Source organism: Egretta garzetta, unplaced genomic scaffold (assembly GCF_000687185.1).
Source record: "Egretta garzetta isolate BGI_Z169 unplaced genomic scaffold, ASM68718v1 scaffold41, whole genome shotgun sequence".
In the NCBI taxonomy this organism is placed as follows: domain Eukaryota; kingdom Metazoa; phylum Chordata; class Aves; order Pelecaniformes; family Ardeidae; genus Egretta; species Egretta garzetta.
In genome coordinates, this window is record NW_009258755.1 from 2616290 (window position 1) to 2642391 (window position 26102).

A 26102-nucleotide genomic window follows, 5' to 3' on the forward strand; every position below is an offset into this window, starting at 1 on the left:
CTGAGAGCTGAAGTTGTAAGTGAATGTACTTCTGTCCAGAAAAGACTTAAAGGCTGTAATGAAATCCAGTATCTTTTAAAACAATACCTAGAACTACGATGGCATCCCACTTAGCACTAGTATCAGTTGAGTACAATTGGCTGGTCTGATCTTAATTTGTACTGGTGTCTTTGACTAAGGAAACCTCTTGACCTTGAAAATTGGATGTTTTGCGTAAGAAGCTGCCATGGGTTAATGTGCCAGAAGTGCTTTACTATACCATTGAAATTTGGGGAGAATAAAACAAAGCAAAAACCGGACAGCACTGGCAGAAGGGTTCTCAATAGCAAAGCTACTGCCAATGGAACTTTACCAAAGTTACTATCTTCTGACTTAATTAAGTCTTCATTAAGCTGGTAAACAGCTTCGCAAAAAAACATGTACATTCAGTAAATGTGTGATACAGAAACTGTTAATTCCTTAGATTTAGAGAGAATATCTCTGTACTTGCAAATGCAGCACAAAATACAAAAGGTCGTTCAGATCTTGGCAGCGATGGGAAAAAGGGATTCCCCTGCCCAAAATCCAGCAGCTGAATTTTCTGCCTCCTGTTTGTTTAGCAAATCTGGGAACAGATTACATTTTGGATGGATAGATAAAAGGAAGGTGAACTCTGCAAGCTTTCAGAAGTCACACTGTCTTGGTTTCCACTGTTCTAAGGGCTGATCCCTAGATAATTGAATGAAATATGGCTAGAAGAGTCAGGTGGGCTAAGAACTGTTTCAGTTGAGCTTCTGAAATAGGCTTCATGTGGAATGTCTTGCGGTAATGTTATTATTCAGAGGTGTTTGTCTATGCTGCATAGACATAGTCACAATAAGTAATGGGTTTGTCCTCTGACAGTCATGAACTGCTTCTTTCTTATGGCATTTTGAGAGCATGAGAGGCAGCGCGTGGCATCAGTTTCAGTTACTTGATACGCTTCTGGTGCACCACTTAAGCACTTCCACCTTGTCCCTGACGCACTATTTTAAATAAAACTAAAAATAAAACTAGATTAATAAGATATTTATTAGTGGGGGAGGTATACAATTAAAGAATTTCCTTTACTGTATGTTTTGCATATTAACATTTCTGTCAGCAAATGAAGTCAATACTTCTGTGTCCCAGATTTTCTTTATATGAATATTGTTGATGTGTATATGTATGTATGCATACTTTCAGAAACCAAAAAGCTATACTGCAGCAGAAGCAACTCTGAACATCAATCCTTACTTAAAGATTGACTCATATATTAATAAAGTTTGTCCAGCCACTGAGAACACTTACAGTGATGAATTCTATACCAAGCAAGATGTGATTGTGACCGCTTTGGACAATGTTGAGGCAAGGAGATACATTGATAGGTAGGTTGTGGAAAGGAAACGAGGGCTGCTTTTCATGTTCTTAGTGTGAATTCTGCTTTTCTATTCTTAATCTTCCCAATCTGCAACTGCTTATAGGGTCTGATAACAAATTGCTCAGATTTACCTTGCTCCTTTATGGGGATGCTGTGTGGCGGGAGGAAGGGATTTATGCTTGTGGAAATCAACTCTGCTGGTGCATGGCTGCTGCTGTTCACATGGCGCACAGCCTTGGAGTGAGTTCTTGGAAATGAATACCTGTCAAGGTGTGACGAGGGGGAGAATACCGTGGCAGTCTTAAAGTTGAATTATTTATGCATAAGAGTACGTATTTAAATAAGTAGGGATGTTTACATTTAAAAATAATTACTAATGCTTCTAATCCAGGTAGGCTCAGGTTTATGGTATCCTGATCTAACTTGAAATAGCTCTTGTTATTTAATCTCTTTTCCCGAGTTTGGTGTAAGCTTTCCACTCTTCTGAAAATGCCTAGAGTCAATTCTGGTTACACCCCGGTGATGTCTGCAAGGCAAGAGTATAGTGATTACTCTGTATTCTGATAGTCTGTGTCTTTCCATGTCAGTCGTTGTGTAGCAAACCTGCGTCCTCTTATAGACTCTGGAACTATGGGAACGAAAGGACACACGGAAGTCATAGTGCCCCATCTGACAGAGTCCTATAATAGTCACGTAAGTGTTTTAAGACCATTGCTTATGGTCTGCAGCTAGTTCCGTAATGCCCTCTGATTCTTTAATCGTTTATGTATGCGTCTAAAATAAGTGGCCTATTTGAGTTGCTGAAGAACGGTAGTAGTAGGCAATGATTACTTCCTTGGTTTCTGAAGAAAAGCTCACAGGAAAAATTCGAGCAGACTGGAAATACCATGTCTTCTACCTAGCTGAGGATTACACCTAGTCCAACAATTAAAAGCAACTACTATATGAATCATGAAACAGGCTTTGGAGAAAGTCCTAATTCTAAAGCATTTCCAAGGGACTGACTTTCTTTTTTTCCCCTTGAAAACTCCCTTCTAAATAAGAATCTAGTTCCGCAATCACATTGCAAACTGGTTTTGTACTTGTGGGGTTTTTTTTTTTAGAACCGCTTTCTGCCTGCTCATTCTGTTTGTGGTGAATATCACCTCCATAGGCAGGTAGGGGAAACAAGCTTCTGTAGTAGGAATCAGTCTGCCAGTTTCTACAAGCATACATAACAGTTCTGTTTGAATGGGGAAGGGGGAAATGAATCTGCAAACTCTTGCAGTATCCCTCTGTTTAAGTTACTGTGAAATTGCCTTTGCAAGGTAGATATTCAGTGTTTAAAAATACCATGAAATGGTACCACGTGGACACAGAGACAGGATTTTGAGCATCTTAACAGTCTTGCTAGGGCCCACAAAGAAAGAAGTCTTTCTGGCCTTCACTGAAAGGGCGTATTTCATGTTGAGAGTGTATGTGAATGTGAACTGCACATCTTTGGCTGGCAATTTCTTCTGTTGTTTGTGTTTCAGAGTTCAGTTTTGTTTTCTACTGTTGAGTTTAGACTACTCTTCATAAACAGGAAGTGATATGTTAGTGTTCATAAAACAAACTTTGTTCTAAGCATAAATAAGACACCTTGTGTTTTGTATCAGTGGAGTTTTAAATTTATATAGTCTAGAAATTCTTGTTGCAATTATTAGCAATAAACTTTAATAAGTTTGCGTTTACACGCAACTCTGCTTAATTACAGCGGGATCCACCAGAAGAAGAAATACCTTTTTGCACCTTGAAGTCTTTCCCAGCTGCCATTGAGCATACAATACAGTGGGCAAGAGATAAGGTAAGGGAATAAGCTTACTGGCATTCAGCATAACTTAATGGGTATTTGGTAAGGTGGGGGTTCCGATACACTTCTTGCAAAACGCTGTATTTTTTCTTTTTATTTTCTAGTTTGAAAGTTCATTTTCTCACAAGCCTTCAATGTTTAACAAATTCTGGCAAACCTATCAGTCTGCAGAAGAAGTTTTACAGGTAGGGGAATATTGCCAGGGTAAAATACGGGGTTTAAACAATGCTTTATGGATTTTGCTTCTATTTAAGTTCGGTGAGATTTGGGTTATTTTCTGACTTTATTCAGAAAATCCGAAGACTTATTTGGCCAAGTCATTAGTTGACCTCTCATGGTAACAGTATTTCTGGTGTGTCTCATAATTAAGAGCCAAAGTCTCATGCATGGGCTGCTTCTCTAGCTCATGTGTTCTCTGTACATGATATAGAAATATCAGAAATACTGAGGCACTGCTAGCAAGTGTGTAGTAGATGTCACACTGATGTGCAACCAGCTGAGAAAACTGAAGGGAAGACTTAGTTTCAAGTTAATTCAACAATGTAATAAATTAGACTCAGTTGCTTAATACCTTTTCTTGTTAGTCTGTAAAGGCCTATGGTCTGCAAGGCTGGGTGGAAGTAAATCAAGTAGGCCACAGCACCTGGGGAAAAACCCAGTGGAGAGGATCACATAAAGGATAATATTTCACAAAGTGATACTCTGTTTTCTTTTGCTTATAACTTACTTAAAACATTTACTGTTTGACTGGATTAGGAGGAATCTTGTCTGTTTTAACATTTTCATATTTCCTTCTCTATCTAGAGAATAAAATCAGGGGAGAGCTTAGAAGGCTGTTTTCATGTTATTAAAACACTCAGTAGAAGACCCCGAAACTGGACTCAATGTGTGGAACTAGCAAGAGTAAAATTTGAGAAGTATTTTAGCCATAAGGTAGGTAAGACCTGGAAATGAGGTGGTGCCAAGACTGATGAGGATTTTAGAAAACTTGGTAGCCCTAATAATTAGGTGTCCAAGTCTTTGCACTCCCATCTCTTCATAAATAATGAACTGTACTTGAAACTTAAAAATGCTGCATATCTTCCTCTTTCTACTGTAGCACTTTTAAGTCTGGTTTATTAACTCATTCCTAGTGGCCCTGTTCAGTAGTCTCCATGCAGTTTTCTTCGCGTTTTTCCAGCTGGTGAGGTATTGTGTTTTTCGAGAGCAGCAGGATTATCACGTCTTTTAGTAAAGGACAGTGGCTTTTTGTTTCCCCCACTAAACTTCCATTACTGAACTCATCTTTATATCCCTGATTTTCTCAAAGATGTGTCGCAGAAAAGTTTGGCTGAAATAAGAGCCAGTCATTCTGAGAATCTGGTCCATAGTGTTGCTTCAAATGTCAGCGTAATTTTGTAGGAAAGATGTGATCATGATGTTGTGAATTAATAAACACATCATATTTGTGCGTATGGAAGCCCTGGTGGTGATTGTCACGTTGAAAAGACATTGCATTCCCAATTGTGAATCAGTATGCAAGAATCCTGACGTGACAACAGGGTGGGGGGAATGCTTTGCTTGTTGGATTAAGTGTCTTGCTTGGACTTCGGACAGATGACTGACATAGTCATCTTTGTCCTGTGAATCAATGGGCAAGTCACTCTGTCTAATAGTACTTGTGTCTTTAAACTCTCCATCTTGACACCGGCTTCTTAGGTTTTCTTAACTCTTTAAATTACTTCAGCTATGTACTGGAGAGTCTTAAAAGTTGTATCAAGATTTCACATCATTACTAAAAAGAAGGCTTGATTTAGTGTGGTCATGTCAATCTGTATCTGACAAATTACTAAAGCTACTCTGGCTTTCCCTCTAGGCTCTTCAGCTCCTTCATTCATTTCCTCTTGATACACGATTAAAAGATGGAAGTAAGTACAAATACTCCTTTGTGCCTGTTGTGAATTCATGGCATACGTCATGTGTTGCTGTTCCTGATTCCAGGATTTCATCTAAAGTCTGTCTTCTTACCAGGTTTGTTTTGGCAATCACCAAAGAGGCCACCTTTCCCAGTGAAGTTTGAATTTAATGATCCTTTGTAAGTATGCCACTGATGCGTTTTATAGCATTCTATAAAACTCACCCTACAGCAGAAAGTGCAAGGCAGTGGCTTTATAGCAGTAGAAGCTGGACTGGTACTTGGTAGGTACTAGTGCTTAGTCTTACGCTGTGGTAGATTTGGTGAGCTGTCTTGTACTTTTGCTGCAGCTAATTTAACTCTCACTGACGTGGGATTGGAAGGTGCTATGGGAAGTTCTGACCTCACCTAATGTGAAATAGCTTAGAACAACCCATTTAATTTATTGTGTAACAATGGAATTACGGAGTTGCTGTCATACCCCCCCATGCCCTCATCAGCCCATATCATGAAATGCAGGATGTGCCAAATTAAATTGACTACCTAAAACGACCTAGTGGAGGGACCCCTTTCCTTCTTCATTACAATTTGGATCTGATCTAGGTGGCTTGAGTATTACAGATAATTCAAAAAATTGATGTGGTTGAAGGATTGAAAAGCCTTTATGTGCTGCATATCTACACCTGCTTTGAGAAACTGTCCAGATTTTTAATTTGGGTGAAAACTGAGATCATGGCAAATATCAAAGCATTTCTGAGATGAAGCTTTTTATTATCATATTGATGTCATATCAGCATTTGTAGTTTTCTTGACTGCAGAGGTTAAGGAAACCCGGTTTTCATTAAATAACTCATCAAAGTTTGCTTAGTTTCAGGGAGGACTTCTGAGTCTCTCAAGATCTGTCATCTGTTTTGTACTGTGTACACTGAAAGGTGGAAATTCTGTTTCTCTGTGTTTTCAAGATCTCTCTGAATATGACTGCAAACTTTTGGGCAACTGAATTAAAAAAACAAACAACCAAAAATAACTCTCCTCTTTTCCTCAGGCACTATGGTTTCATTGTGAGCGCAGCAAAACTCTTCGCAACAGTATACTGTGTTCCTTTCACAGAAAAGGTAATCCATACTATAACAGTGTTCCCATCGCATAACTGGGATGTATGTGTTCAGTTTTGGCCCAATGTCCTGTTGCCAATTCTTTCCAAGAACTGATTAAAATGATTCTTAAAGTAATCTGTCCTTCAGCACTGGCTGATCAGTAACTGCTTACATTTAGCCTTCTTTATTTAAATCCCTAACCCAGAGAAGAAATGAGTAATGTATTGGGTAGTTTCAGTAAGCACTGAACTTGGGAATTCATATTTTGATGGACCTATTTCCTGTGCAATATAATAACTGAACTGGAAGAAGATCTCTTTAAGGTATTTTTTTAATTAAGTGTCTTGGCTATGTTCTGGGAGGTTTTGGGTTTTTTTACTGCTCATGGCCTCTGTGTTGCTTATCCTTTGTTTTTCTTGTTACCCTTTTTATTTTCTAATTGGATCTTCCTATAAGTCACGTTTACACTTCAGTTCTGTTCAGTTTTCAAGTGCCTAGGCACATCACACCACTCTGGGTCATTGTGGCAACTGAAACATCATCACTGAAACATCATTGAATATTTGTGGGATTTTTTGGTCTTGGTATTCTTTGAAATGCTACTGGATAGAAAATGTTTTTGTAGGGGCCTTTTTGCATTGATGTGAATTTAAATAGTTTTTCTTCAAAACCATAACAGGATTTGTCAGAGGAAGCTATTTTGAAGATTATTTCAGCTGTGAAGGTACCAGAGTTCAGGCCTTCAAACAAAGTAAGTGTGATATTTAGCTTAGAGGAAAAAAAGAATCCACAAGCAGTGTCCCACATCTCCAACTACTTCTTGCATTGATGCTGATGAGAAATAAACACAAATTAAAATGTGTTTTGAGGAAACAAGAGTGTGGCATACAGGACTGCTTTAACTTGATACAGCTAAGGTATCTGTGTACCAAATCCTAAATGCAAGATGTGGGGGTTTTTGCCTTTTGCAAATGATTTGTTGTGGCATTGTTTTCCATGCATGAGTATCATTGTAAGTCTGCAAGCTTTTTTTAAGTCTATATGAGTCTATTTTAATAAAAGTAGTAAAATTTTACTCATAAGCAACTTCAAAGCAATCCAAGAGTGGTGTCAATTTGCTACTTCTTTCTAGGCAATATAAAGGAAGTGCCGTTAATTTTATGTTTGTTTTTGAAGTGTTAACTTCAAAACAGCTTAAGCATTATTGTGCAGTGGCTAGCATTTGCCATCATTTAAAATTAGCAAATATTCCAAGGTGTTCTCATGTTTTCTTGCCCAGTCTTAACACTGGTCTCATGAATGCCTGCCTTGTGAAACAAAACCGGTATTTTGACTCGGAATCACAGTATGGTTAAGGAAGGCTGGCAAGCAGTGTGCCCAGGTGGCCAAGAAGGCCAATGGCATCCTGGCTTGTATCAGGGAATAGTGTGGCCAGCAGGAGTACAGAAGTGATTGTGCCTTTGTACTCGGCACTGGTGAGGCTGCGCCTCAAATACTGTGTTCGATGTTGGGCCACTCACTACAGGAAAGACGTTGCATTGCTGGAGCATGTCCAGAGAAGGGCAACAAAGCTGGTGAGGGGTCTGGAGCACAAGTCTGTTGAAGAGCAGCTGCGGGAACTGGTGTTGTTTAGCCTGGAGAAGAGGAGGCTCAGGGGGAGACCTTATCACCTTCTACAACTGCCTGACAGGAGGGAGTAGTGAGGTGGGTGTTGGTCTCTTCGCCCTGGTAATGGGCAATAGGACGAGAGGAAATGGCCTTAGGTTGTGGCAGGGCAGGTTTAGGTGAGACATAAGGAAAAATTTCTGCACTGAAAGGGTTGTCAGGCATTGGAATGGGCTGCCCAGGAAAGTGGTCTTTTCCAAGCTAAACAATTCTATGATTCTATGACCTCTGGAGACCACCTAGTCCAATCCCCTTGCTCAAGGAGGAGCAGCTAGAGCAGGTCATCAAGGACTATGTCCCATTGGGTTTTGAATATCTCTGAGGATGGAGGCTCCACAGCTTTTCTCTGCTACCTTTGCTGGTGTTTAACCATCCTCACTGTTTTGGTTAGGTTTCTTGTTTGTTTTTTCTTTAAAGTATTTTCTTATGTTTCTTATGGAGTTTTATCCACTTCAGTTTGTGCCCGTACCCCGTTGTCCTGTCACAGGGCACCAGTGAAAAAAGTCTGGCTCTGCCTTCTGCACTGTCCCCCTATCAGATATTTATACACATTGATAACATCCCACTGAGCCTTCCCTTCTCCAGGCTGAACTGTCCCAGCTCTCTCAGCTTCTCCTCATACGAGAGGTGCTCCAGTCCTTTAATGATCTTTGTGGCCCTCGCCTGGACTTGCTCAGGGAAGCCAGGAAATCTAGTACACTTCACACTTGTGCTGTACAAAGTTCATGTATTTTATTACTGAAGCATTGCATGCGCTTGCAGGTTGTACAGACTGATGAAACTGCAAGAAAACCAGATCATATTCCAGTCAGCAGTGAGGATGAAAGAAATGCTATTTTCCAGCTGGAGAAGTCTATACTATCCAATGAAGCTCTGGAAAGTGAGTAGTGCAAACTGTCTTGGTAGCTTAGTAACGTCTTGCAATTGCACTGCCAGTAGCATGACACTCAGGTCTTTGGATAAAGCAGTTCTGTATTTCTGCAAGAAGCAGATAGCTGATAGCTAAAGCTTTCTGAAGTGCCATGCAGATAACTGTCCTTACTGTTTGGCATTACCCTGTGCTTCTGTATTTCCAAGATTCCTGCGAGTTTTAGGGTTCTCTGTTACGCTTGCATGTAAGTACCACCCTGATGACAGAGAGCAGGCAGCAGGGAATTGAACTCTAAGGAGGGAAAGGGTGCGGGCCAGATCCCAGGTGGACTGAAAGTGATTCCACTACGAGAAGGTTGAGAGTTACTACTTACAGGAATCAATCTGAAACTATCCTAAATTATGAAGGCTGTTAGAGTCGTCTTCTTAGATATGTTAAAATGAGGATGCTTGAATCCCATTTTTGTGCCTGGCCACATGAAGAGGTCATCGGGTAACAACTACACCCATGCATTTTTAGCTTATGAACACAGGGCAGAAAGATTAGCTTAGCTGTAACCCATCCCACGGAGTGTCAACCCTAACCTCGGTCTCCCATGCTACTGAGTCCGTAGTGATAACAAGGCTTATAGAAGGAATTCTCACAGGATGGAGCTATAACGAGGTGGGTTGTATAAGAAACATCTATAGGACTGTCCAAAATCTATTCCTGGTGTTGCAAGGAAAATAAAACTATGGAGCTCTGCTGGTATTTCTTTCATTACTCACTTTTAACAGCTGGTGTTGGTACGGGCATTTCTGCTTCTAGCATGGGAAAGCAAGTTATAAGTAAGGCACCAAGCTCCAGAATGTGAAATTTTTAATTTGTTAAGGTTCTAGTTCCCTGTAACTTATGTTTAGAACATCTTCAGTTTGCTAATAATAATTTTTGCTATTTTTTTTCATGAGCAGATGACTTGCAAATGAAGCCCATCTGCTTTGAAAAAGATGACGATAGCAATGGGCATATAGATTTCATAACAGCAGCATCAAACTTGCGAGCCAAGATGTACAACATTGAACCAGCAGATCGGTTCAAAACAAAGCGTATTGCTGGAAAGATTATTCCTGCAATTGCAACAGCTACTGCTGCAGTATCAGGGCTGGTGAGTATGCTTTTTAAAATGCTTAAAATACGTATTTCTTTCCCTTACTGTTCCTTACCTAAACCCACTCTTGTGTGGATATTGATTAATGCTGTCCTGACAGAGCCTCATTAAAGAAATTATTTTATTTCAAACTTAATAATCTTTTTTTCTCACGTACCAACACAAAAGATCGCTCTTGGTTCTAGATATGGTAAGCCCTTGGTGCTTTTATTTCTGATCTGCTGACCAGAAAGAGGAGTTGGAGATCAGCGTTTCGGCTTGTTTTCTGCAATTAATAGTAACTTCCATCAGAGTGCCACTACCAAGAGTGGAAAGGATCTGTTCTGTAGTAGTTCATATCCATGCAGCTGAACAGAGCTGCGTGCTTTGTGGAGGTGTCTTGAATTAAACAGTTTTGGAACAGTCCTACATTAGGAGCACTTACCAATGTTTTAAATATTTCCATTAGCAGCAACAGAATTTATTTCTGTGGCATATTGGGTTGCATCTCCAGATATGATTTACTCTGCCGATTGGACAAAGGCTCATCTCATTAACAACTTGCTCTGTAGTTGCTGGCCTCTTAACTAAACTAGTGATAATTCAGTACCTAAAACCTGTGTTTGGTCTCATGGAAGTATGGGATTCTTATTTACTGCAGGTTGCCCTGGAACTCATCAAAGTTGTGGGTGGCTACCCAGCTGATGCATACAAGAACTGTTTTTTGAACCTAGCCATTCCCATAATGGTCTTTACAGAAACTGCTGAAGTAAGAAGAACAGAAATCAGGTAGGAAGGACAACAGCAAAAGGGCGGTATTGGGAAAGCTAGTAATTGTTGCTTAGAACTTGGTGAGCCATTACAACAAGTGCGAAGTTTGTACAGTTACTAAATCTAGATAACCAGGTTAAGGCCTTATGTGCTCGCATAGCAGGACTATGATGGAACCACAGTTTGTGGCCATGCTCCAATTACATATTATAGTTATTCAAGGGGGTTTTTTGTTGTTCTTTAAACTTGGAAGATCATGAATCACTTTGTGCTTGCTATCAAACTCTATTTACTACATTTATTCTATTTACATTTACTATGCACTGCTGAAGATGTAAGTGATATTCTTAGTACCACCAAGGGTGTCCCATAATGCATTGCTCAACAACTTCCTGTTTGGAAAATGCAGCACATACTCTTCTGTCCTAATTTTAAAAATAGTGGTTTTAAGGGCTTATTAGTTTTGGTTTTGGTGGAAGCTGTTGCTAGTGAGGCTTTAAAAATCTAGATGAGTTAGATGTGCAGCGTGGCTTTTAATAAACATCCTGTTTGCACAGACTGGACACCCTTTGCATCTTAGTCAATACAAGAGCTATTTTTCAGCAGGTCTGAAAACTCAGTAAGTTCATTGCCAGATACCACGTTTACTCAGAGTTCTTACTGTGTTTTGTGCTTAGCCCGGTCAAAGAGCTGGAGAAACGGCAGCAGAGAGGGAAGAGATTTTTGCTCAAAGCAAACCAGCAAGTTGCTATTAGAGACAGCAGTTCTTCAATACATGTTTAAAGGAAGTGCCTGAGTTCACATGCTATAGTAACAAACAACCTTTCTTTCTCTTTTTAAAACAGAAATGGGATATCATTTACAATCTGGGACAGGTGGACAATTTATGGGAAAGAGGATTTTACTCTGTTGGATTTCATAAATTCTGTCAGAGTAAGTTATCATGTATTGTACCGGGTTAATACAAGACGAGAGGAAAGGGTTTTCTTGTTTTGAGTTGTTGGTTTGGGTTTTTTCTTGTTTTGTTTGGTTGGTTTTTTTTTTCTTTGATCAAGTTATTGTTCAAACCAGTGTAATTCTAGAGAGAATTAATATCAACTGGAATGTCTTTAAGTAAACGCGTCCAAGCCTATTTTCAAATTCTTTGTTAATTCTGTTGGCTCAGATGTATTTTAATAAAACGTGTATCAATGTCCATGCATTCGCAAGTTTTCTGGTTGGGATCCTATGGTTTTGAATAATTAGTTGCAGTATTAGCAGTAGTGGTGTTCTGCTGGCTTGTGCAGCTGTCCTAGTCCTTTAATAAGCTTTAATTTGTGAATTCCAGGAGAAATATGGAATTGAGCCAACTATGGTTGTACAGGGAGTCAAAATGCTGTATGTTCCTGTGATGCCCGGTCATATTAAAAGATTAAAGCTGACGTAAGTATAACTGGAAAATGCATCGAGGGATGTGAGTGCACATACAAATTATGTTCACTGGTTGTATCATCAGGATGTGTGCTTGACAGCAGTGTTTTCTCTCAAAGTGGTTGCTAGTCATTTATATTTGGGAAAGAAAAAAATAATTTCTTCATTTTCAGGGGGGAAAAAAAAGGGAAAGCGAATTAACTTCTGTAGTGAGGACAGGAGACTTGCAAAATGCTACTCTAACTGATGAACACCAGAATGAGAAACCCAAAGAAATCTGACAGTAAGGCTTTTGGGGGGCTGGGGGGGAAGAACAGGGTTCAAGCAGAACAAGACTAATCGAACCTTTTTAAGCTGGCTTAAAATTAATGGTGATAGTTAGCAAATTAGCTTTGAAAGAATGAGAACACATTCAGGAAGGAATTAATGTATTGGTTGCAGATTAAGATTTCTGGAAGTCTGCTCAGTTCCTTGAGATTTTAGCTCACTTTAGCCCTTTTAAAAATTAAGACAATCACAAGGCTTTGCAATGCTGCTCACTGACAGGAAATTGGGGTATAACAAACTGGAAGTTTAGGAGGATGTGAGGGCAGGGCATTGGTTTTTCACCGATAGGCCTTTGCAAAGTAACAGCCAGATCTCACCCAGGTGTAATTCTACCTTGTATGTTGATTGAACTTCTTTAGCTCAAAATTTGTTCCTCACCGCTCCTGTGAAGTGTGTGCTGGTCAGTGCTCACAGGCTTTGCTAGAGCAAGTAGGTACCTTGATTGGTACTGTTTCAAAGGTCTGCCACTAGGTAACTTCAGGCGAAGTAGTGTATGTTATGGACAAGCTACTTCAAACTTCCAGGGAGAAAAGAACCTCTATGCTGGTACTGCCTTTAGAGTGCCTGGCATACCAAGATGTGAATTTACAGCCTATCTCAAAATGAGTTGTTTATATTCCTTCTCCAACAGCTGTATAAATAATTTTGAATGAGTACCCCCGGGATGTGTAATGAGGTCAAAGGCGTGGTATGAAGCTGCCTTCTTGTGAATATCAGGGTTTCTTATTACCCTAAGACTCAGTTCAAGCTTTCCATGTAGTTACAGCAACTTGGGGTTCTGTTACAAACAGTCCCAAAATCTTTATAAGATATTTGCACAGCAACCTCTGGTCTTGCATATGTGTTTGTTTCTTAAGGTGTTTAAAATCTTTCTCTTACTGTAATATGACAAGCAATGCATGACTGTTGTCTTTTCAGCAACTACAGCATGGGCTGGTAGCATATACCTTAAAAGCAAGTTTTAGAGACATAGTGTTCTGCCTTGTTCTGTAGCTCAGGGCTTCCTCGTGCAAATGGATATGACCTCAGTATCTCCACTGAGAAAAGAGGCTAATGCTTTCTGTTCTTGCAAGGGAACAAGTACTTTGGGGAAAGCAGCTTTGCTGCTGAAGCGTAGCCAGAAGAGAAATCTGTCTCTAAGTGACCTGTGAGGCATGGAAAGGAGTGACTGTACTCCCCCAGCCTCCTAGCATTTGAGTGGCCTCATGAACTAATGCTCTGAGTTGTCAAGAAAATAATTTTGAGACATCCAAAGATAGGTAATGAAAGTGAGGTTGATTGACCTTCTACCTCAGTCTTTCATTGTGCAACTTCCAAACCATAGCTGTAGCTTTTGAGACTGCAGAGGGCAAAGGGGGGAAGTTGCACTAAGGCATGACACGCTTACCTAGTTTAAACTCATGTTGTGGTGACGAAGCACGAAGTCCCAGATCCTGGCTGGTTTTCACCCCTCATTGCCATTCGCCTTTGAAATTCAAGGACTTAACAAGTCTTAACTCCAGTAGAATTACTTTCGATCAGAACCATGTATCTTGTGTCTGCGCTGGAGTGGTTCTCCCTAATAATGTATTAAAACCAGCCATTACTGGTAGACCGAGAAGTTACTCCTCCACATTGACCAAAATCCTGCGCAGAAAGCTAACTTTGCCTTGTGCCTCAGTAGGACACCAAAGAGAAATTACATTGGTAAGGAATCCCATCTGAAACTGGACATTTTCTCTTCTATACTGAGCACTTGTTGGAGAGCAATGCATTAGCTCGCTAACAGGCTAAGTCTATCAAGAAAATGGAATACCATTTGCTATACCTCAGGTGGAGGAACAGCTTTTGTGTCAAAATTAAAAAGGCAGCTTATTCTCCAGTTTAATCTGATTTCTAGTATGTTGGGCCTCATTGCTGGCAATGAACTTCCTCTTAGTCTGGCCCTGAATTCCCACTGCCAATCCAGTTCTCCTTCTGGTATGTTAACAAACTGTTCTTCATTTCCTTCTAGGATGCAAAAGCTTGTGAAGCCATCAGCTGATAAGAAGTATGTGGATTTGACAGTATCATTTGCTCCAGAGACTGATGGAGAGGAAGACTTGCCAGGGCCACCAGTGAGATACTACTTTGTTCAGGAAGACAATTGATGGTAGAGACACAAAAGTCACTCCTGGACCATTTGTTCTGAAAGGGGTGTGCTAATTTTCAGCTATTAAAGATGGTACTATATATTTCTTTTTGGTGAAGCCTTAATTAAAACAAATGGTGGAAATCAGTGGCTTTGCACTGAAGACAAGCTGGATTTATGTTTCATCTGCTCCCTTTTTCTTCAAGCCTGTTTACTTAAAGGAGGATCGGTCACTCCATGAGTTGGAACGACCAGTGCGGTCCTTACCTTAAAGACAAGATTTGTATTAATCTGTGCGGAGCTGAAGAAAGAAGAATGGTGAACCTAACGAATGGTCTCTGTGTGCAAATTAGGCGCTGCTTAGAGAAGAGTGCAAAAAATGGGGAAACTGCCATTTTATAATACTCCTGGTGTTCTAAGAACATCTCAAATCCATTACTTAATTCTCAAACAAGAATTTCATTCTTGCCATCTACACGTGAGATTTAATCCATCCAAAAGATTTAAACTCCCACCTAAAAGCAGATGAACTGCTTTACTGTGTTGTTGGTGCTCTCTTCTGAACAGTTAGTGATGCTGTGTGTCGGAGCAGCTATCTTGCGTCGGTCTCAACATGGAAATATAGGGAGGCAGGTCTTGAGCAGGTGTAAATTGTCACAGCAACCCTGAAGTCCAGAGAGCCAGAATTGTTAATTACCTGCACTAAGACTGTTCTTTGGGGAATACTGCAGTGTGGGGAAAGTGGAAACCTATTGGAGAGCTGAGTTAACACTTTCAACAATAAAACCGTGTCCTCGAGAAAGAGAAAATGTTTGGTGTGGTTAAGCCTTTCTGCTGTCACCAAATTAAAAATACTGTAGCAAATGACAACTTTAAAAGGAGGAAAAGGCAAATGGCTCAGATGTTTGTCAGAGCAAACTGTTTCCTCAGCTGTTCTCAGTACCATTTTGTTGTAGTGAACGGTTATGTTGTACAGCTGTGCACAGCACAAGTCTCGATTGCACTGAGGTTTTTGTCATCAGCGGTCAGTTACTAGGATATCTAAGTATAAAGCATCTGCTTAATTGGAAATAATTAGGGACTAGCTTTGCTGCTGTGGTGAGGCAGAGATGCATTACAGAAACATCTGTATACCACCTTATTTTGTCTTATCAGTTAAACACTGGATAGTTGAGCTGGTAGTTCTTTTTTTCTCCCAATGATGATCGAGTGAAGTTAGAGCAAAAACCTACAAACTGGAAAACCTCTTAATGTGTTTAAGCTTTAGAGATTGTGATTGCACATTATCTCCTGCAGCTGTTGCAAAAGCTATTGACTACTTAGCCATTTATCCTCAATCATAATTTATTAAGCTTTAAGGATATCTTTACATTTAATGAACATGATTGGTCAGGAATTTTGCCTCTCCTTTTTCCCTTCTCAGTTAGTTGTAGTCAGGAATAACAGCTGTTAGGCTGCGAACTTGAACACCAAGGTGTATGGAACTGAATAGCTGGAATCAACACAATTATTCCAGTATTTGGGATTTAGTCTTACATGCGGGATATCTTCTGGAAGGTGTATATAGTTTTACAGTCAATCTAGTTTACAGATATAATTTTCTAGATTAATAATACTGCTTTTTCCTAACATTTCATTTTTTTAAGAACTTCTTTTAGAGAAACTTTTTGAAACAGGACAAAAGATGACTACATTTAGAATGCAGAGAAGGCACAAGGAGACAGTAAGTTCCCATTTCTAATTAACAACTATAATGTATTTCTCTCTGGCAGTATTAGAATCTGAATTCTTAACTGAAATCACTAATTAGTGCTAAGGATCAATTAAAGGTTTAGGTTAAGTCAAAAGTCCTGTCATCTCTCACAGTTAGAGACTGGGAAACAAATGAACCTTTGAGTAAGTACATTCTCATACATTAGTGTGGTCTTAACATCACACTTAGGCTTTTGAAGTAAGTAGCATATAAAAATAGTAAAGTCTCAGTACTTCGCTACAATGCCATCTGACAGTCCTCAGGGCTTAAAGTAAATTTTCAGATACAATTAATGGAATAGCTTTTATTAATGACAATGCATACAGCTTTGTGAGATCCTTGCCAAAAAGTCCAGGTCAAGGTTGGCAGAGATCAGGCCCAGAATTTACAGACATGGCTGTGTCTCTATGCTGCTCTTATTGTGTGTATCTGTGGGATGGATGTCTGTTCTATGGGTGGGTTCTGCTCAGTTAAACAGTTGTTGGTGGAGAAACTGAAAATGCACAATTGCTCTAGGTATTTATTAGGAGACCTTTAACATTTTCTGGATATAAGTTAACCTAGGTAAAATCTTGCAAGTAATAGCCTAAAGAGGACTTTATATGGAAGAACTGTGCATGTGAAGTGGCTCATTAAAATTGTTTTTCATGTTTTAAAACTTTCTGAACTGCAGATATGGAGAGTGAATGTATTTATATTGAAGGTTGTGCAGTGTAGAGTGAGCCGATTCAATGTGAATTTGTTTGATACAGCCCATTTCTCAGTCTGTTGCTGCTTTTTTTATCAAAAGTCTTAGCAGGTGCTCAGCATGATCACACTTAAAAGGCTCAATCAGATTGGGGAAGTGAATTTTGGGGTGCTGGTCTTCCAGATCTCCAGCATTGGTGCTAGCAGTGCAGAGGCTCATAGCACTACCTGGAATCTGAGAACTGCTTTTTTCTTTTTTTTTTCTTTTTTTTTTCACTGTAATGAAAGCCTGTGTTTGACTAGGAGTGATGCTCTGTTTCGCTGGAGCAGCTAGAGCTAGGCATCTCTCTGCAGCAATGAAGAACTCTTTCCGCTAGAGCACTTTGTATAGCTTTCCTTCAAAATGTTATTCTTTGAAAGAGCAGTTGACTTGCAGAGATTAAGTTTTATATCAGTATTGAAGATCTTTCTCACTCAAATGCTTTCTTACAGAGTTTGTTCATATTTACACTAGCTTTCACTTCATTTCTCACATTCTTAACAGTTGCAGAAACGTTTGTGCACGCAAAACACGAGGCATTTAGCACTTGGCTCAACTGTTCGCTGTGGTTACTCTCCATGTTTCTTTAATGCTTGGAGTAGTGAGGATTCTGTGTGAAGATCATGCTACTGTTAACAAGACTGTTTTGGTGGATCTGATGGATTTAGGACTTTATTTACCTATAGAAAGGGATAAAAAGTACACATTTTCAGATTTTTCCCACAATATGGTGAATATGTGAATGTCTATTTAAAAAAAAAAAAAAGTGCTATTCAGGAATAATGACTAGACAGAAAGAACAACTCTGGCATCAGCTGGGCCTCTGTGAATGCAGAAACCCCATCAATTCACCACAGCATCTCATCCTGAAATAATGTGAGTTTGAGCTAGGCAGAGAGTTTGTGTATCTGCCTGACTTGTATCAAACATAAGTAAAGGCTTTAGATTAGTTCATGTTCCTTATTTTTCCTTGTGTCTTTGAAACAATGCGGCTGTAGGCCAGTTCTTTGAAGAAATAAAATGAATGTCAGCCAAATGCAACCAGTTTATTAGCTTGAAAGGTTTATCCATCCCTGTTAATTATCTCCTTTTTTGCAATTACAGAAAGCATACTCTGCAGCACAGTGAAGCAATCTAAACCTTTCTCCAAAGGTTGACAAGTTTTGACCAGATACCTTTTGAGAATCTATTTTAGTAAGCGTGTCTTTCGGTGTCTTGTGTGTGGTCAGTGAAGTAGTTAGCATGGGTGTTTACCCATGCTGCAGAAAGCTTACTGAGGCTCACGCTCAAAGGTGTCATAAGTTATAGCATTGATAACGCCAGCAGAACTCTCTTGCTAGTAAGTGAATCATTTTGCAGGGCAAAAGTGAGATACAGTGAAGTAGTATTAAGTTCCCACTTCTCACAGCAACACACAATTTTCCATTTCATACAGAGGAAAAGGTGCAACTCCAACGTGATGCATACTGAGCAGCACCATCTTCGCAAAGTGATCTTAAGTGTTTTCATGAGAAGAAAGTGCTAATGTCTCATGTTACATTGTACTTTTTAAAATGCAGTGGGTGCATCTTCATATGGTCACACATGATCTGTTCTTTAGAAATGCGTGGGCATTCTTTAAAATAACCTTCCCGAGCCTTGACTGACTTCCATAATCCTTGAAGCAAGTAATAATTAATTTGTGATTCCCAGCTGATATCAAAGGAATGCGACCATCAATCTTGGTCTGGAAATATGAGCAGCTCTACCCAGAGCACTCTGTGTGCGTGTAGTGAAGGTGCTAGCTGCTTCGATACCTAGATCATGGCTGTCTTCAGCTGAGCCGTGTGGATGCTCCCCCACCGCTCTCAGAGAAGAGGTGGGGTTTATTTGGTTGGGGTTTTTTTAAAGAAAAAAGCCAGCGTCTGGAGCCAGTCATCTCCACTAACTATGAAGGAATGTAGCTCAGCATTGGGTACCCATCCTGTAAGCATTTTATTCAGTCCAGCTGCCTGGCAGAACTTAAGCTAAAAATACTAAACTTGGATCTTACTGCTGATCACTTAAGTTGCTTGGTTTGAAGGCTGGATCCCCAGTTTCCAAGAAGGTGGATGCCGTGCCTGAGGCTGGGTGGGGTTCTGCAACTGTTTGGTATGATCACCAGGGCTCTCGCACATCCTACTCCCTTCCCTCGTTACCAGCTGTGCAGTCTTGGCCTCCTTGGGCACTCACTGGGGCTTGTCTCAGCCCACGGAAGAAGGTGGTTCAGAGAGCTTAACCGATAGGGACACTAACTTCTTTGTGTTTGGTTTCCTGAAGTAGCTCACGGCAGGTTCTGGCATGTAGAAGGGGTGTGAACGTTCAGCTGGGCAGGAGATACCTCATTTTGTTTGAATTCATGCCCTCCCTCAGTTGCATGACACAGAAGTGCCTCAGCCACCTTACTCGGGGTGTTCCAGGTCCTGTAAGGGTTGCGTGGCCTTGCAGAGAACCAGGAACCCCCAGTTTAAGCTACCCAGACTTGTATTTGCTGCTTTTTGGTCTGTATTGCACCTCTCTGGCAGCGTTCAAAGCCCCAGCAGAGGTGAGGCATCCCTACTGTCTCTGTGGGATGTCATAAATGGCACTGATCCTGTTACAAGTGAATAGAGAAGAAATGCGGTTTTTAACACAAAGTTTATTGCACTGTGAGCCAGCCACATCACATTCTTGGTTTAGGGCCAACAGAGCTGTTCTAGAAATTCAGAAAGAGTAGCTTTGGGAATGACTGCTGTTTATCTTCAATATTGTGGAGTTCCTGTGCTGCTTCTTGTGCCTCTTTCTTTCAGCAGTACCGTTCCTGTGTGTGCCTTCAGCAACCAGCTTGGTTTAAGAACATGGGCTCCTCTTCAGCGTGCGTCTATATGACAAACGGCTTCAGGTTCCCTTGGGTTTGGCTCACAAAGTAATTGACAACATCCTGAAGGCTTGGGACTCTCACCTGTTTCACCAAAAGAAAAAAAAAAACCCAAACCCACCAAATAAAATATGCTATGTGTGTTGAGAATACATTTTCAAAAACATGCTGGCAGGCTTGGGATCCCTAGCGATGTTTCTCAAACAACTGATACTGGATTTACATCTAGCATTTGGATGCAGCGAGGTCTAGGACAGCCCTCTGCAATCTATGGTAACGTTCTGACCCTTGAATGTGTAACTCCTTCCCCTCCATCAAATGGGAAAACAAACCAAAAGGGAGATTGCTCCCTGTACTGCTGTGCCCTGCAATGACTGCTGATGCTCTTTCAGCAGATGGTGTAACAGCAGATGCTTTTTCAAACCCATAGGATGTTTCTCAGGCCACGAGTTAAATGTGTCTTAAGAAAAGTGAAAGAAAACTGTTTTAAACCAAATAACAAGGTCCGTACAGCCTTGCTCACACTTCAACTCAGCTAATTTATTTCTCAGAGTTATGTGGAGTGCATTCTGAACTTCCTCTAGCTGCAATGAGAGCTCGGTTTTCAGACTTAGTACTGAAGCCCCAGTTGAAAAAAAAAGTAAGCAATTTTGGATGTTTTGCGAATGTTTTGATTTTATTTTTGTTAGAAGATGCTGATGTGGGGGTTTTAGTCCTACTTTCCTGGTTATTAAAAGATAACTTGTTCTTTGAGATTAGGTTAGTTGGACTAACGAGAGAGCTGAACTCTGCATACTTTGCTTTGAGTCACAAATTGTAGTTAGGAATTTACGAGAGCTTTTCTAATTTTCTGCAAAGTCATATTCTTTACATCTGCTTGAGAATCTTCAAGGGAATTGCTCACCTACCTGTCTTTCCAATTCGATAATGTAACTTGTTCCTTTGGACGTCACTTTGTAGTGCTTTAAGCATGGGGCACTGAAAGGAAATGAAAAGTTGATGTGCTGCCGGACATGAAATACTTTTGGACACATCGTTGTCATTATAAACTCCTTTGCAGGAGCAATGGGTGTGCTTTGTAATATCCCCAGAGCTTATTGAAGGTGTGTGGCAGGGTTTGTTTTTTCCTGTTTTAGTTTAGAAACACTGAGAAGTGCAAATGTCATTCCTGGTGTCTCAGATGCCTCTTGTTCTGAAGCTCTGCAAAAACTAAAACATGGCAGTTCAGGTGACGTGGTGTGTTTTTAGACGACGTTACGGTTTGAAAATACTAGTCTCTCATTTTTTGTTGCTCTTTTTACAGAGGGGTATGACTTGTTCCATTGTCATTCTGCATGATGATTTCTTGAACTGAGTGGGGTTTCACAGCAAACAGGGGAAGCCCTTTTACCCAAGGAAATGGGCTTCTGCTGGCTGATCTTTATTGCTTCTTTGTTTAATCTGTCTTTGGAGGAGGAAAGAACCAAGAACTCAGTCTCAGGCTCGCCCCTGCTGCCTCATTTGCCTTTCTCAAAATAGTCTGGAGGCAAGGCATATGTTTCATATGTCAACTCTGGGTATTAGCAATTCAGTTTTTAATACAGTGCACGCTAGTTAAGAATGGGATAAGACATTGTGCAATCAACCTACTCCAGCTCCTGTCGGATACTGACTGCATAGTTCTTGCTGTCACTGCCGGGACGCAGGATCAAATTCCCACACGAGGGGTTCTTTTCTAACATCTCTGTCGCTTCTTGCCGAGATACTGCATAGAAGCACCTGCATAGAAGAGAGGAGAGAAGCGGCATGAACATGAGTCACACTGGCCAGGCCAGGTCATTCTGAGCTGCGTGAAGAGATGCGGTCTGCCAGGCTAACACCTCTTCATAATGCTAGGCTTACACAGGGTAACTAGCCGTGGCTGCCAGGAGGCATAACATCTGAGGGGCTCTTGCTGATTAACGCTACTACAGGAGCATAATTCGGCACAGCAGTGCTTTGGCATTCTTAGAGAGAAAGCAAAGCTTGCATGCAGGTATGACGCTTTCTGGCCCCTTGGAAAGAATGTGAGAAGAGTTACCTGGACTTACCTTGAATTTCTCAATGGTAATTGGCATTTTCTCAGAAGGGCAGATATAGCAGCCCAGCTTGTGGCTTTCTGAAAAGTTTTTTAAGCATAGCAGTATGCTGCACTCAGCCTCTTCAAAACAAAAGGCATTGTAGGAAAGCTGCAAGAGTAACCTTTCCCTTAGGCAATCTCTATAAGGGCCCTAAGGTAGATTTTGTTCATTGAATATCTTACAACCCTTGTACAACAGCTGAATTTTGAACCTCTGCATGGAAATAATACTTTGAAAGAAGAAGGGAAGGTTTTTTAGTCAGGTTGGGGTTTGCATAGTTCAGTCAGAGCTTACACTGGCATAGCGGTCAATGTACTGCTGGGAGGGCTTTTTCTGTTCAGGGATGCTCTGGAACAGTCAGTAAGCGTAATCCTTCTTTTCTTTTCCTTCTCTAGCACTTCGTGCATTCTTGTAAGTTGCCCAGGTAGTAATGATGCATCTTGTGGAACTGACAGCTGAAAATGAAAAGTGTAATTGAAAAGAAAATGAAAGAGTGGACAAACATTGTGAGCAATCGTTTCTGTGTGTGCAGCACAGCTAACCTCTGAGTGCAGCTGCTGTGCAGAAATCTATCTTAGCTGCTTGGTTTAAGCAGCTGTGATAACCTGGAAGGTTTGGATGTGCCTCTGCTTTGAATAAAATGCTGCACATGTGTTTTCGTTAGAACAGTGAAATAAGGATATCTGTCTTGATTTAGAGGAAATGTGCATTGACAGAAGTGGGAATGATGTAAGAATCCACAATGATATTTTGCAGTTGCTATACTGCCAAAGGCTGCGTAAATGTAATTTAACCTATTTCAGCCATCCTCAGCTTTTTAAGTGATTCAGCTAGGCCAATGTAAAGTCATTTATGAACAAACTTCGTTTATTTTTCCATTAGTCATTATCAAAGAGGATTTTGCTATTTTCAAAGTGCAGTTAGCTAAGAATAATAGTAGAATAAAACGCAAGGGCTGAGGGGTTCTCCCAGGTGTGCAGTTTGGCCATTTCTTTGGTTATGTCTTTATCCAATGATAAAGACCTAGAGAGTTGTCTCTCTCAGAGCAGGCTCCCTTTTTCACAGCTGCAGGGGATGGACCTGTGCTAGGACTCTTTTCCTTCCTGGACAGCAAATACTGGATTGGGACCTGTGTCTGACTAGGTGCCACGGCATAGTGCATATTGCAGATGAGCTTGCTGGGGTTAAATCAGCCTGAATTTTGCTCTCCTCAGGAAAAAAAAGAACCACCAACCAACCAAAAAAAACCAAAACCCAAACAACAAAACCCCTCAGCAGTTTAGTGTGTGCAAACACCTTAGAAGTGAGGCTTTGTGCCTGCAGAAGCCAACTTCTGGCACGCATGAAGAGAAAACCCTCTTTTGACATGAAGTGAGATATAGAACTCCTCCATACCTTTGTTACGGTGAGAATAAAACCCTTCCATTCTTTCCCACATTCACAGTTATTAGCCTGAGAGAACAGAAAATGATGGTGTAAGAACAACTGCAGCAAGAACAATGACAAAAGTGTAATATTCCATGTGGAAGCCTCAAATAGCTCTCACCCTTTTAGAAGTACTATGCCTGGAAACGAGCTCCCTGCTTCACACCCTGAAACCCTGGGCTTCCCCAGCACTCTGTGTTCAATTAGAGGGAGAGGACAGAGGTGGGAAGGTAAAAAAAAAATAAATCATATGCTCTGTTGGGAGTAAAAGGAGGTTATTTGGATCTAAGGAGAAGGCCAAGCTCAGGAGATAGGTGAGTCTCAAGTCTAAAACCTTCTAGGTAGTCCCTGAGCACTACAGTCTGTGTGGCTTCTGAATGGTGGGGTGGTCAGGTATTTTATCCCCTTCTTGGTTTCACAGGTGACTTGGGCTTGTCAGCGTGGTACTTCCTGGCTTCTCTTGTATATTTTCTTGTTCGATTCTTTGCTCATTTCATATTCCCAGATACTCCAGAGAAAAAAACTTCTAAGGCCTCAGGGGGGTTTCCCTGGCATTAGGTTCCTTTGCCTTGCTTCCCTCTGACTGCCTTTTGGTGCTGCCTGGCCGCAGGCTGTACGCTTAGATGTCAAGAAGGCAGCTCTAACTCCCCCACCAAAATGGAGCTCTGAATATCTGTGGGGGATGGAGCTGAAGTACCGAGTGGCTTAAAAGTCACAGCTTTCCTCTTTTTACCTTCAGTTCTAGTTCCCCACTTGGCAGCATCAGGATGAACTGTGCAGAGCCGTTTTCATCAGGATAAACATTGGTTGCTGAGGTTAAAGTTGATATATCTAATTTCTGTGAATACTAAGAGGGGGAAAAAGAAAAATAGCACAAGTTGTGATTTTCACGAAAAATCTAGCTGCTCTCCAAAGGAATTTGTTTAGAAGAAAATAGTTTGAAGCTTTTTTTTTTCCCTAGAACTTGGGTTGAGTTTAACTGACAGATGTGCCAAAGCTCAGCCTTTGCTTCTGCTTAGAGAAGCTCTTCTCACCAACATACCTTCTGGATTTTCCCCAACCTTATCATCGTAATCACAAACAGATTAAATCCATGAGACCTCCCTGAGTATTTGCTTTGTGACTCCAACTAAACCCTCAGCCAGAGAACACCGTAATACTACCAAGCACTTTTTCCTCAGCTGCATAAAGGACAGTTGTGTTACGCACCATGACAGTTTTGTCCTTGTGTACAGCTGAGGAAAAAGTACTCAGTAAAATTAGGGAGTAATGTGGATACGTTTGTAGCTCAGGTGCCAAAAAAATACTCATTTTTTGTTTTGATGAGGCAAATTAATATGCTATAGTTCGTTTCACTCTGGCTTTTTTTGATTTCAGCCTTTCTGTTACAATGTTCAGTGCTATTTTTTTAGACTACGCAGATGAGAGAGGAAAGGGTGCCTACTATGTCTGGAGTACATAAGGATTACTTGATGACAGTAACTGATGCATTTGATCAGATAGGTAGTTACAAAGGCAGCGTGTTACTCACTGTTGGGGCTTTCTTATCATCATAAAAGAAGAGCATAGTTCCTCTGAGTTCTGTCCAATACTCTCTAAATTCCTGTTGGAAAGGAGGAAGTGTCAGTTTGTGAAGAGGATCTTTTTAGTTCCCACAAAATGCTGAAAGTGAAAAAACTGCTAAAAACCACCCTGTGTCACCGTATGTTTGTTTTCAGTGTTTTAGAACGTTAAAGACCAAGTATGTATTTTGCAGACACTTTATGCAAAAAAAAAAAGTTCGGTAAATAATTCTTTACAGACAAAAAGATATATAGGCTCTTGGCTTTGTTTTCTAGTATCCTAATCTAGCATGGAACTAGAAAACTTTACTTTTAACTACAACAATTTATCAACCAATTTAAAGGGGGTATGTAATGGAAGGAAAATATATTTTAAATACCACTTTAAAATCTTGCTCTCCCTAAAAGGCATACAAGTGGAAAATAGTGTGAGATGAACATGTGTACAGACTACAGCCTTCTGAACACCATTCTCTTCAAGTGCCCACTTGCATTGAATTTTGATGCTGCCAGTTTACTCTGCTATAGGGAGAAGATCAAGTAATCTGACCTATTAACTGGACTTCTTGCATGTGAAGTGGTATTTTGCATGCTTTGTCTTTAAATTATGTGTAGTAGTGTTCGTAAATCAACACTATGCTAAAGTAAATATGATTGTCTGACTCTTCTAACTGTTCCCTAATGCAGTCACGCCAGAGTGATGGGAAAGGTTTTTCTGTTTTCATGAGAACTATATCTGTTATGGGACACTGAATTGGGAAAGCAGCTTCGGAAAACTACTGGAACAGAGTTTCTGTTTTACAGCTTACTTACCAGTTCTGTGTTTGCTTGTTTTTTGAGGTGAGGCTTTAAAACACAGTCACAAAAATTGAGAAAATAAGTAGCTTGTGAAGTCTGGACAGGTCATACAAATTAGGGTGAGCAGCATTCCCTTGAGTATCCTGCAGGTGATCCTTGCTCTTTACCCTGCTAGCTCCTAACTAGTCTTTCTGGTGGTTTCTGTCAAATTACTGGTGTAAAATTTCTATAGCCTCTGGACCCCGACCTCTGAGCACTGCAGTGTTGGTGTTAAGGTAAATGTCCTCATTAAAACATCTGTCCCCAGCAAGTTAACAAAGGCTGTGAATGCTTGCTGTGGAGTGGGGCTGGATGTCAGGATGTCATGGGAAATTTTTGAACTG

The 26102-nt window shown here is 40.5% G+C and overlaps 2 protein-coding genes across 3 annotated transcripts in view; one reads left to right on the plus strand and one right to left on the minus strand.

Moving 5' to 3' along the window:
* The window catches only part of UBA6 (ubiquitin like modifier activating enzyme 6), a 32735-nt gene extending 16743 nt beyond the window's left edge, over positions 1-15992 (plus strand). For both annotated transcript variants that reach the window (XM_009649208.2, XM_035888912.1), the window contains exons 19-33: positions 1204-1385; positions 1966-2071; positions 3114-3203; positions 3314-3394; positions 4014-4142; positions 5065-5116; positions 5220-5283; positions 6149-6218; positions 6880-6951; positions 8628-8745; positions 9687-9880; positions 10524-10651; positions 11479-11566; positions 11961-12055; positions 14364-15992. In XM_009649208.2, coding sequence (XP_009647503.1) covers positions 1204-1385; positions 1966-2071; positions 3114-3203; positions 3314-3394; positions 4014-4142; positions 5065-5116; positions 5220-5283; positions 6149-6218; positions 6880-6951; positions 8628-8745; positions 9687-9880; positions 10524-10651; positions 11479-11566; positions 11961-12055; positions 14364-14499 — 1605 coding nt within the window. In that variant the 3' untranslated portion in view covers positions 14500-15992. The remainder of the gene's footprint in view (positions 1-1203; positions 1386-1965; positions 2072-3113; positions 3204-3313; positions 3395-4013; positions 4143-5064; positions 5117-5219; positions 5284-6148; positions 6219-6879; positions 6952-8627; positions 8746-9686; positions 9881-10523; positions 10652-11478; positions 11567-11960; positions 12056-14363) is intronic.
* A 3846-nt stretch (positions 15993-19838) lies between these two features.
* The window catches only part of STAP1 (signal transducing adaptor family member 1), a 7617-nt gene continuing 1353 nt past the window's right edge, over positions 19839-26102 (minus strand). The window contains exons 2-8 of the mRNA XM_009649179.1: positions 24891-24962; positions 24093-24206; positions 23330-23386; positions 22229-22389; positions 21465-21593; positions 20744-20813; positions 19839-19919 (exon numbers count right to left, since the gene is read on the minus strand). Coding sequence (XP_009647474.1) covers positions 19839-19919; positions 20744-20813; positions 21465-21593; positions 22229-22389; positions 23330-23386; positions 24093-24206; positions 24891-24962 — 684 coding nt within the window. The remainder of the gene's footprint in view (positions 19920-20743; positions 20814-21464; positions 21594-22228; positions 22390-23329; positions 23387-24092; positions 24207-24890; positions 24963-26102) is intronic.